Here is a 12,553-nt window from a genome sequence, read left to right as displayed (position 1 = left end):
ACATTTCTTCATACATCTTTTATTCTTTCACCTCAAGGGAGTCAAAAAAAAAAAAAAAAAATTATGTCCACAAAGCTAGAATTTGCAACCTAACCAGCACACACCCCCTTGGAGTATTGCACAGGGTTCCTAGAAAGGGACTGGCCATGCTTTGTGATCCAATATCCCCTCAACATATTTCAAAGTGAAGTGTGCTTCATTCTCGGCTGTATGTTATCTGTGCATGACAGCTGGCTGTAATTTTGAAAGGTTTGTGAAGGCAATCTGCAGACTTTCCACATCAGAAATATCTCGTTATTTCCACAGCTGCAACTGCTTAAAAGCACTTCTCGGACAGGGTATACAACACCATACAGAAAGAATAACAAAGAATACCTATACATAAAATAAAGAGATTGAACGGGAAAACATATTGAATTGACTGTCTCACCACAGCACGGAAGTTTGCAAATTGTCTGTTTTTGGACGGCAGGACACTGTTGACCGTGTCTTATTTAGATAAAACTCTACAAGACTTTAATTGCAAAAAGGGCCATGACCTGTTTTATACAACGACTTATCATCTGCCAAATGTCCTGCCCTCTTCCTTGCAATGCAAGTGCATTTATGATTAATGTATACTGACGTGCAAAGAGTTCATGATTAAAAACTAAAACCTTTTTTTTTTTTCCATTGAGGCTGAATGTTTCGCTTTAGCTCAAGAAGATCATACTTTACCTCACAACATTATTTGGCAAGAAGAGAAGATTAAGCTTATCACAGTGTCACCTGGTGCTATTCTAAAAACAGGACCGTTTAGTACGATAGCTCTCTGTGGAAATGAATGAATATATACTTTATTAATCCCCAAGGGGAAATTTGGTGTCGAGTAGCAGCAATTTACAGACAAAAAAATAAGATTAAAAAAAAGCAGGGATGAAAGATCTACAATAATAATGCTAATAAAAATAAAATAAAATAGATTGGATAAAAGAAAAAACAACAGAGTATTAATTTAGGAATTAAACTAAACTTAAACAGTAGAAGTGCAAAAGTGCATGTGTATATTAAGTGTTTGAGGTGTAAATAAACAACAATAACAACAATAGGAGAGTGCAAAAATGCAAATTATGTATGTGAAGTGTGAAGGGTAGATAAACATAAACATGTACAGTGATTAATCAGAGGATCTAGCAAGCGGTGACTTATTATAAAGTCGTAAAGCCGGAGGCAGGAATGTTCTCCTGTAGCGGCCCTTGTTGCAGCGGAGCGTGAGAAAGTGCAATGTCCACTCATAACCAGAGTTACAGTTATGGGATTACTATTTTGAGTGAAATGACTTTCTCTGACTGTGGAAATCTGATGTTTGCACCACACAGATGATGAAGAAAGGCACTAAAACGTGGGTCTCACACCAGACTGGTGGAAGCCGACAGAGGAGTTTAGTGTGGGGGCGGAAGCTCTGCAGGTGCACTGAGTGAATAACATAGTTCTCACAGTTGTAAGAAAGGTGTACTGAAGAAAAGACATCAATAATATTCAGTGTTTGCAAAAAAAAAAAAAATGCATGACCCAAATGCATGACCCAATGAAAAATGAATGTGCCGACTAAAAATTCTGATTCGGGGACAACCCGAGCAATATTCACACCCACCGCCCTCACGGTGGAAACAAATCACACATTTATGAATGTGCATTTGCTGCTTGCGGCCAGCTGTGCCTCTGAAGCGTGGGAATATCCATGTTAGCCTCCTCTCGGGTTACCAGCCCACTGCAGCTCTCGCTGCTGCCAGAGCCCGATCCATCCTGATTATTAAGACCTTAAAAAGCCACGCTACTCCCTTCCTCCTGTCATTTCCGTCAGCGGAGACCAATTTCCATTTAAAGCAAATGCAGCGGCGTCAAATTCAATGCTCGGTGTATTGGAGTGTCGAACTACATTAGGCTCATGTTGCCTGACACGTGTAAGAAGGAAGGTGGGATTAATAAAGGTCTCCCGCTCTGGGAGACGATGTAAGATACTTGGTTAAGAGGACTCTCTGATGTGACACCTGAAAAAACTGAATTCAGGTAAAACTTAACATTTTAATTGTTAATAGAGCTTCAGACCAACATGTAAGAGCGAGTTCAGCCTTTACCAAGCCAAACTCAAAAAAAAAGTCAAAATTCGACATCACTCCGTTTGATGAAAGTAATCATCTATGTTATGGATTAGGTCTCTACTGTACGAACTATTGGCAGATAATTGGAGTGGAAACGGGAGTAGACACAGAGCAAGGTCTTCCACAAGGACAGAGCATTTATTTTCAAGCTGAGGAGGAAGAAAGAGGAAAATCTAACTCACTCACATAATGTAATATCCAGCCTTCCATAACGTCACGAATTCAGTTTGAAATCTCCTCTGTCACTTTTGACTAATGGGTTGCTTTGCGACTGAGGCTGTGACCAAACCAGACAAACACACAAGGACATCTCAGTCATTTGTCCAATTAATTTCTAAAGGTTGGGGAGTTGTAGTGACAGTGTACAACTTAACTGAGGAGCCCCAAGAGGCAAAGCTACAGAGTCAGGGTGCTCTGAACTGGACTGAGGTTGGGGATGTGGTTTGGGGGTGCAGGCCAAATTGTCTGGTCTGTCCTCCGAGGGCTGTTTAGTCAGACTAGCTGGCCTTGGTGATTAACATTCGGGGCCTGGGTGATTCATCCCCACGTCAGCCTTCGACCCAGAGACAATTACATGGAGTCACACCACTCGGCCAACAGACACTTCGTTATTACCTGTGTGGTTCAACGGCGCACAGATGACACTCTGTCCCTCTCTGGCTGTCTCCCGCTCATCTGAGTCAGACCTTCTATTTTAAGATCAACTCATTCCTATCTATCAGGTGTGTCTATTAACAATTCAAGCGGGAGCGTTGGCAGATGGTGCAGAGATTACAGTACATGGGTTACGGTTGTTGGTCGGCGTATTTCATTTACAGGCTTCATTGTGTGACAAGCTACACTCTGTTCTATTGTGCTCTTTATCTTTGTCAGAGGTGATCAAAAGCCATTCAATTTTCACTTGTCAATTTATTTATTTTTCATTCTGAAAAGAATAGGCTCTTTTCGTTAGAGTGGAGAGAGAGAGAGAGAGTTAGCTGTCTGATGAGGCACCCAAAGATTAAAATATAACATATATTGTCATAGCGTAAGCGTCGTGCCGCTTCCCTCCTTCAGAGAGCCGTACTTCATCGGCTGTGTTTAGCATATTGAGGACATTCTCATCGCCTCCTGGTCTGCCAAATCGAGGATAAAATGTACCATCAACAAAAAGAAACTGTCAGCAGTGACAAAATATTCCTTTTCTTTGATTAGCAGTGTAGTCGGAGTGGAAATGGGACATGGGGAGGAGCACTTCTAGACAAGATCCCCGGAGGTTTGAAACACGTTGGAGTTAAAGTTGCTGCTGAAATTGAAGCATGGAGAGGATAGAGTTGTAAAAGAGGAAGAGTGGCACAGTTTCCAAAGGTAGGAAATAACATGGCCCTGCAGTAAGACGCAGGCATATATCTGACAAGTGTCCCTTAGTTTTCATTAAATGTGAGAACTCTAGACTGAGGTTCATTATCTCCGACCATATTTCTTTTTAATGCTCCTTTAAAGTCGTTACTTTGCAGGAACCATCTGCTCTGGTGTCCTTAATGCTCAATCAACTATTTCCATCAACTGAATTTGAGTAAAAGCAGACTTACAGCTCATTCTGAGCATGCCCTGCACGCACATATGATTTGGTTAGCCACTTTAATGACCTGGGCCCATCAGCCTTGAATGTTACTGCACCCTTGAAAACTAGATCAGTTCCCAAAGTTAATCCATCTCCGTGGCTTAATGACGCAACACCAGCCGCTACAAATTAAATAAATAAAGAGGACGCGGATAAGCGGAGTACAATTTCAAAGTAAACCTCCAGTAAATTAGGTTTTGAAAGGCATGTATTAGAAAGGGGTTGAAGATGCATAACTGACATAAGTCTTTAACATGAAATCATAGCTCAATCTTACTGGTCAACACTTTTCTTAAATTATTGATATTCTTAAGCTCGTTCCTGGGAAGTATTTATGCTTCTTTTGTTTGATGCAGTTCATTTCAAGCTGTACAGCAGCATTCAGCCAGATGATGATGTCATTCTAACTGACCACCTCCTGGACTTTTGGGCTCAATACTACTTTTCAAGTAGACTTTTGAGTGCCGTGAAGGTATATAATGATGGTCTCTCTCACTGTGAATGCATCTTTTAAAAAAAAAGTGTGACGAAACCATATGGGACTGGAAGAGCTTGTTCTTTTTTTTTTACATCCTATTCTTTACTAATACAGTGAGTCAGCACTACCACAGGGCTGCAGAGTCACTGCTGTCAGACTGTCAAGAGTGTCACCTCAAGGCACCGAGGACCAGCATCTTTTTAACACACTTATGTCAGAGTCGGTTCCAATAAGCCACTAGTATTTACTGTGCATGATGACACAAGAGTTTATTCTTTATTAGCATCATCAACAACAGTTTAACTGTGCACCAGTTTCCTATCTGATGCTATTACACATCCACCCAAAGACGCTTAATGGGAACATTATCCGATGTGGAAATCCTCTCCATGTCAATTGCTGTAATTGTATCCATATTGCTACTATTTCATATAATCTGCTCTGTCGGGGTGCAGTGAGCTCCTTTAGTGTCCCGCAGAGATGCCGAGGTTATTCAGAGTACCGAAGGAGGCATTTAAGGTGGACCCCTATTGTGATTCCAAGCAGCCTTTTCAGCATGCGATAAGTGGGAGGCTCAGGGGGGTTTGGACGGCATTTAGCAGCAGGACTCAGTGGTGCCAACCAACAGAACTCTATGCATGTATGCAGCTTTACACTTCAGTCCCAATACGAAGCGCAGTAAAAGTGGCTGCATTATTCAATTTGTTCCTTTAAGAGCACACCGTCAGCAATGTGCAAACCGGGAGTGAGACCAGGAGCGGCACTGGCACAGGAAGGACTTTCCTCACTGGAGAAAAGCCTTTTATTTCAGTCACAGTGATTCTCTATGGATGAGGTCAATAATCACACAGTACGCAGGCTGCCAAGACACTGTGAATCATTATCCAATTATGATTTGTTTTTCAGTGGACAGTCAGGATCTTCTTGTGGCCAACATATTAAACAATTGGTTATAAATGAACTTTACACTGTTACTGTTGTTGTATCTTATTGACCCAACTTGGAAAGCAACCCACACTCCACTCTGGCACTTAGCATACAGGCTTCCCAGTGACCCTGATACCGGCGCGTCAGATTAAGGCTCCCGTGATGCAAGCGGAGACGGTGTTAAAACGGTCATACGTGATAAAGCACTGGGAGAACTTGTCCCTACAGCGGCAGAAGCAATATCCAGAGCGTTCGGCAGGACTGTGCTATCTTAGGTGCAGACGGGAACAGTCAGTAGTGGCCCGTAGACACCTCGGATGGAGGTTAGACCTAAAAGAGGAGAGATATACCCTCCGTGCGCCCCAGGGGCAATTTCAGAGAGAGGAGAGAGAGTGACTCGTGGGGCAGCAGGAAGACAGACAGGCAGACAAGCTTCCTCCTGACCAGCAGAACTAGAGCAATGTAGACCTCTCGGCCCTTCAAGCCACACCAGCTGCAGTCCCTGCTGTGGTATAGCGAATGGATAATGTGGGAAGTTGCTGTTTACTGTCATTTCATCTTCTCCTTTCAGTCGAGGGCAGTGGGATTGCTGTAATTTTGATTGCATATTTCCAGTATGTCCATATTATCTGCACTGTAGGAGGGAAGGGAACTCCCTTTGTGTCCTGTCTTTAAATCATCGTAAACCCAACCAGCTGACAGTCAGCGGTGCAGACAGCGAGGAGCTTCAGGCTGGCATTGACAGTAATTTCTTCTTCCCCATCAATGAGGCTAGGTTAGTTTCGAAATCTATCCAGTCTGAAGGAATGACACAGGTGTGATGATAACACAGTCATGTATCACAGCACTGTAATGTTCATCTAAATATGAATTCAAAGATCTGTCCAACTGCCTTAGAGACTGTTTTTATTACGGCATTAAAATCTTTTCTTTATATCCTTTTTTTTGTTTGTTTCCTTTAGTTATCCTCTCTCAACATTTAGAAGCACACATAGCTAAAAATAAGTCAGGATTAAAAAAAAAGATATGTGCAGGATATGACTAAATGAATGGGGGGATATGATGTCTCAGAGGACCAGATATTTTCCAAAGATGGAATGCTTGAAATTTGCTTCAATTATTAATTAGCAAAGAGCAGAAGAAAGACTGGAAAAAGAAAATGGTGGGGGGAGAAAAAGAAAACGGAAAAGTAGTAAAACAATAATGATGATTAGCAGCTCTGTGGGGTGGTATTTAGCAACAGCCGTGATTATAACTAAATGTGAATATTAGAATACTTTGTGCTCATACCGACAATGTTACAACATGCTAATGTTTCAAGTGTTTTCAAATGTCGGCATCATAGGTCGGCATGCTAGCATCTTATAATTAAGCGCTAAATACAAAGCTCATTGCAAAGCTATACAGAGGATGCTGCTGTGACTCTGGAGGAGGTTGGTGGTTCGATCCCCAGCTCCTCATGTCCAATATTAAAATGTCCTCACAAGACACTGACCCTAAGTTGCTGTTCAGACAACAACCTCGCATGGTGGCTTGCTGCTATCGGTGTATTAGTGTGTGTGCGAGAATGAGAGGCGAATTGTTAAGCTCTTTGGATAAAATTGCTTTCTAAATATAATAATTCACCATTAAGAAACGACACGGAACAGTTGAAAGAAACACACTATTAGCTGACTTTTTATAAAAAAAGGAGTGCTGTTCGCATGGCTTAAAGTATTTCCTGTACCAATTTATCTTACAAATGGAGATTTTAGAGTACCAGTGGAGAACATGTAGTGTATTTAGTGAGAACATAACACAGTTGCTACCGTCAACCAACATGTACTCCCTGCTAATAGAGCGCTAAAGCTTACACACACCCAAAGGCCACTGACACCAAGTAGTGCCTTTGAACTTCCTAGCATGGCTCATTACTGATATTTACCCATTAATGGCTCCTGAAACTCATCTGGGTAAAGATGTTGTGTGATTGCACCACTATGGCTTTAACACAGGCTTCAGGTATGAGTTGACTGCCAAGAATTATCCAATCAAATATTTAATGAAAAAAGGAAGAGGGGGTTCAACAGGAATCCTTAACTTTCGGTGGGTAGGACGGGACTTTTGGTCCCTCGGCGTAAATTAACTACGTGTGTCCAAAACCAGACAGCCATCACAGCCCAGAGGGGAAAAAGGTGAACACACACACACACACACACACACACACACACACACACACACTTAGGTACGAGCGATGTTAGCTATTAATAGTTTGTGAGCTTTACCCCATCAGAGCAGTAAAGTGGACTCTTTCCTTAAGCTTAATTGCATTTCCCAGCACAGTAGCGCTTCTCATCAATGGTTTGAGTCTCTATTTTGTGTGTCTCTTGGTGCCAATCCAATTCATCTACTATGCCATATTCTGTCTGCTGAGCACGGCAAACATAGCAAGCAAAAACACAGCAACCAGACTGGGCAGTGTGCATCAAAGCGGCATTAAGCTTGTGTATGAGTTCCCCTGTGTGTGTGTGTGTGTGTGTGTGTGTATTTACAGTATGTGTGCAACCTACTTGTGTTAAACCAAAAGTTCTCGAGGCAATAAGACATCCTGCAGTTATTGGATTGTTTTGCTTCACTTCCTCTTTTCGTGGGAGGAGAGAGACAGAGCAAGATAGTACTGCAGCACCTACAGTGCATGGACAACCTCCTCCCCTCCAGGCACTCAGCCTCTCTAATGGCTAAATACATCACATTCACCTTTATCTAACTGCCTACACAGTTAACTTAACAGTTTTGCAGCAGATATGGCCATATAAGTGACGGTTTTTTAACCCATACTCTCCATACATTTCATAACGGTGCTGCCCACACTTTTGCAATATTTGTATCGCTTCACTAAGACTACACTAGCCTTTTGTTCCTTGCAATGCGGTGCTGATGTCTTCCAGCTGACAGGGGCTCGGGCCTTTGGGATGAAGCTGCCAGTGTTTCCCCAGGCGGCTGAGCATATTGGTGGCCATCTGCCCCTCTGCGAGCAGAGCTGCGCCAGCCTGCCCACCCACAGAGTCCAGAGGCCATGGACGCTCTGCCCTCAAAGACCCAGCACCTCTCTATCGTCTGGCCTCTTTGACATCTTCAGCTAGTGAGCGGAGCAGAGGTAAAATACATAAAACGACATTAAGGCCATATACTAAGACACATATTTTGTCTCAAATGATTGCTTCTTAGTATACGACAAATGCCTTTGCTTAATCTGCTACTTTCTCGGCTTTTATCTTCAAAAGCTTCGATTCAAAAATGACTTTTAGAAAACAGGACGGGGCGGAAAAATCCTGTCACTCTCAGAATCATCTGTCTGTTGTCACTGTGTATGACTAAAACATGAAATGATGTGTATTTCCTCAGGCAGCATCGTGACAAGCAAAATCAAGCCTCTTAAATGTGCTGCCTCCAGGCATGTGTAGCGTTACATAATGAAGCTCTGCCATGAAATCTATGAAGATACCCAGTTTCACATCCGACTACAGTATGTTCTCTCTGCAGCGTGACAGCTCAGAAAGGACAAAATGGAATAAACAATGAATGCAACTAGAACAGACACACAGAAGCCTACATGCAAATATGTTTAACAGCAATGTGACGTCAGTCATGAAGCCCAGGCTTCAGAGAGAGAAGGCATTTCCTGTCATGACGGTTATGCTTCTTATTTGATTATTACTTATCATCACGACCAAACAGGTGGAGGAATCTAAGTAGACACGTGAGTTGTTGATGACAATGCACTTTCGCTCCATTCTTTGCAGCCGCCTGACATTTGTTCAGCGCACACAATCGCAGTAGCATTGTTATCAGAAGTAGCGCGAGATATTTATCAAGTGTTTGATGTCAAAGAAGGTCCTGACAGTTTTTGTTTCTCTGTGTGAGCTGCAGACTAAAGGTCTTCATTACCAAGAGGGAGATTTGCAGGAAATTCTTCAAGTTGTCACTAAGCCCTAAACTCCGCAGTGGCAAACAAGCCTGAAAGAGACATTTTACCACTGACGGAGCCAGTGTCAACCATTATTTCACTTCCTGTCTCGCCCATCCCTCCACTAATCTGTTTATAAATGGACGATCATTAGGAGCGGGATGAAACAACAGAGCTAGGACAGTGGGACAGGATCTGTCAACTGCGGCCTCCTTATAGAACCGTAATCAAGACTGCAGGCTCAGGGGGTAGCAGGGGATCTCGTGGTTTAAGTCTGATCAAAAGAAGCTTTTTTTTTTCTTCCAAAGTGGGCTGTCAAGAGTACTGGCAGAGAAATAACGAGCTATTCGTCGGCTGAGCAGCAATAACCGCCCCCTCCATTGGCCGTTCCCAATCCCGGCCCTCGAGAACCAGCTTCTTCCTCTCAGCCGAACTTCCACGTAATTAACCGCCAATGCTGCTCACCCTCTGCTTTCAGACCGCAGCTATTGAAATGTAGGCACCTCAGGGGCGAGGTAATTACCCTTGACACTGAAAGGACCCCTCCACTGCCCAAACCCCTCACTGATAGGACTGACAGCTTATTAAAAATATCGGAGGGCTGAAGTGATGGTTCAGTACAGCGGTAGGAAGAAGGTCCTGAGAGACAGGTGGAGTTGAGCTTGTTTTAAGATGGTTGAAAGAGAGGTCTCCTGGCATTTGAGTGTCCGGCAGATGCCCACTGACACGGACCAGTGGGCCGTCAGGAGCCTGTCCACGGGTCATTTCTTGCAGCGAATGTTTGTCTATTAATATCGGCCAGATACTGTAGCACACACAGTCAGCCGTACCTTTCTGTAGACGATCATATTGGGGGAGTCCTCCTCTGAATCCGCGGTGCCCACTCCTCCCTGGTCTTTGGACCCCTCCGCCATTTTCACTCAGTCCTGTCAAAGAAACAGATGAACCACATCAGCACAGCTCCGACTGGACTAAGGAAGATCCCCGACATGACAACTCGATAGACATCAGTCAGCGTTTTTATTTCCCCTGAACACCAAAATTCCTCCAGCTTTTTATCGTCATGACATTCAGCTGCCAAAATGCATGCTGCTGTCTCTGAAAGGAGACGCCTGTCAATGTGGACAGATAAGAGAGCCAAGGTGGGCTGATGTAAGCGGAATATTAACTAAGCTGCCAAGTCAAACCTTGAACGTATAATACAGCAGTGATTCCAGACCGTGTGCACCTGTGGGACACTTCTGCAGTTACCATGAAGGATTGTGGAGCAGCTCCTGAACACATTACATTTAGAGCAGAGGGGCCGAAACAGTTCGCATGAGATGATTGTTAAGGAAATAACTAAAAGTAATAGACACAAGAAGGGATGCATGTTTGAAACAGTTCAAAGTAATGCATGACTATTGAAATAGCTAAAACACTTTGGGATGAATACAAAGCTAGATGTAGTAACTAAACTTAAGGGGATACATTACATTGTTAAATAAAGGAAATGAATAAATAGTTGAAACTTCCTGCAACTCCACATGATAGTAGTTAAAATACAGACTTGACCACGTTGACAGTTTAATTGTATGACAAAAGATTGCAACAGTGTCCACTTTTATGTCATCAATGGTGTTAAATAACATCCAAAAAAAACATCAGTTCAACTGAACACTGCAGAACAGTATCCGCTCAGGGAGTCAGGAGGCAGTAATTATGTATACAGCACAGATGTTTGCCTACAACACAAAGTCAATGTGGCCTTGAGGAGATGAGTCATCTTTCTTTAAAAAAACACTGATGTTCATAATGAATGAACACTCACTGAAGTGATGCTGATAGTTTCACTGTGGTCAACGCGAGCCACTACGTTTGCTGATGTGTGGATGCTGCAATCATATGATGGGCACCTCAGACCTGCCAGCCTGAGAGGAGCATGAGGACAGGGACTCACTCCACATGACAAAAGTTGCAGATTGATTGACGGATGGATGGATAGATATGGAAATTTCTTGTCATAGTAGCGCCGTACAACTTGAAGATACAAATAAACACACAAGATAAAAGATAAAATATATAAAGAAGCAACAGGGATGAAAGATATATACAAATAAAATAAATATAAAGTCAAATATAAACGTGTATATATATATATATATATATATATATATATATATATATATATATATATATATATATATATATACACAAAGAATACAACTCACTGGAATGAAATATATTTACAGCCGCAGAGTGTATTCATTAATTAAGCAAATTAAATGTAAACAATAGATAGTGCATGTTGCTGGTTGCAATGGGTTAGTATAGTTTATGCAAGCGTACGCCATATTTTGTTTTTTACAGGAAGAAAAGAGGATAGGATTTTGATACAGAAATAATACATCTTTTTTTTTTGCATATATAGTCCAACATGATGTTTAACTTTTTTTCTTTTTTAAATAAGGTTTTAAAACGCATACTTCACTTCATTTCGACTTTAAGAAGTCCCCATAACTTTCTCCTGGCTGTCCCCCCTCTCCCTCCTTCCCTCTCAGGAGAATTAGCTCTGCTTAACTAAGGGTTTCCATAACCCACGCTGGCGACTGCTTCAACAAGCCCCTTAGCCCCGGCTACTCTTTGCCATCGAAGGCTCCTCTGTGTATTAAACGGGTTAAACCATTTATTAGTCCTTTAATCATGCTGAGGAAAGACGGGTGAGGGGGTGGATTACACCGTTCGACACACTCTTACATTTTGAGTACTTAAAACAAAGTGCGGGAGGATAAAGCTGCCCGAAAAATAAATAATCGCACGGCTCACTGGGCCTCACTCTTCACTATAACAGCTATTTGTGTTTGAAAAAGAACTATGCCGAGCTTTTGAGGGGAGAAAGCACCGAGGACACAGATAGTTCTTCATGACAGACACAGTATGAACCCTTCATACATTAACTGAATTAGTAACACTGCGTCTTTCCAAGGGCCGGCCGCTAGCAAAGAGATTGGGAGTAGTTGAATTATGTAATTGTAGCCGTGCAATGTGACAAGTCTGAACAACTGCAGATAATGGCTCTGGTGGAGAGAGGGGGAAATTGAAATTGTTAAAATTCCGCGTCCCACCGGCTTGACGTGTACTGTAAAGGCGGCTTTGTCACCATAGTTGAACACTTTAATGTATTAAACCACAGAGCACGGTGATGCGCATGAATGAATAAGTAATCATCCGCTCTCGCCTTAGTGTTTGTTAGTGCAGCAGCACTCCCCATTGGTTAACACGTCCGTGCTCTTTTTAGAGTCTGAGCACATTAGACAGCTAATCTTTGCGTCCGCCTCAAGGCTGTATGGATTGAATAGCACCTGCTTAAAGAAAACAATAGCGAGCCAATAGGTCCCTTGTGGACAGGAAGCGGAAATTCGAGAAAGCAACTTCCTCCCAATCGAGTTGCTCAAGCATGCAAATCAAACTCCACAGAG

General features: G+C 42.6%; 1 protein-coding gene across 7 annotated transcripts in view; it reads right to left on the bottom strand.

The window, feature by feature from the left end:
• The window catches only part of LOC306746489 (regulator of G-protein signaling 6-like), a gene marked incomplete at both ends in the record, with an annotated part of 30,201 nt that extends 20,192 nt beyond the window's left edge, over nt 1-10,009 (bottom strand). For all 7 annotated transcript variants that reach the window (XM_079229405.1, XM_079229406.1, XM_079229407.1 and 4 more), the window contains one exon: nt 9,926-10,009. In XM_079229405.1, coding sequence (XP_079085531.1) covers nt 9,926-10,009 — 84 coding nt within the window. The remainder of the gene's footprint in view (nt 1-9,925) is intronic.
• Between the last annotated feature and the right edge of the window lie 2,544 nt (nt 10,010-12,553).

This window comes from Taurulus bubalis (assembly GCF_910589615.1).
Source record: "Taurulus bubalis genome assembly, chromosome: 1".
In the NCBI taxonomy this organism is placed as follows: Eukaryota; Metazoa; Chordata; class Actinopteri; order Perciformes; family Cottidae; genus Taurulus; species Taurulus bubalis.
This window is presented reverse-complemented; position numbering and strand designations above follow the sequence as displayed.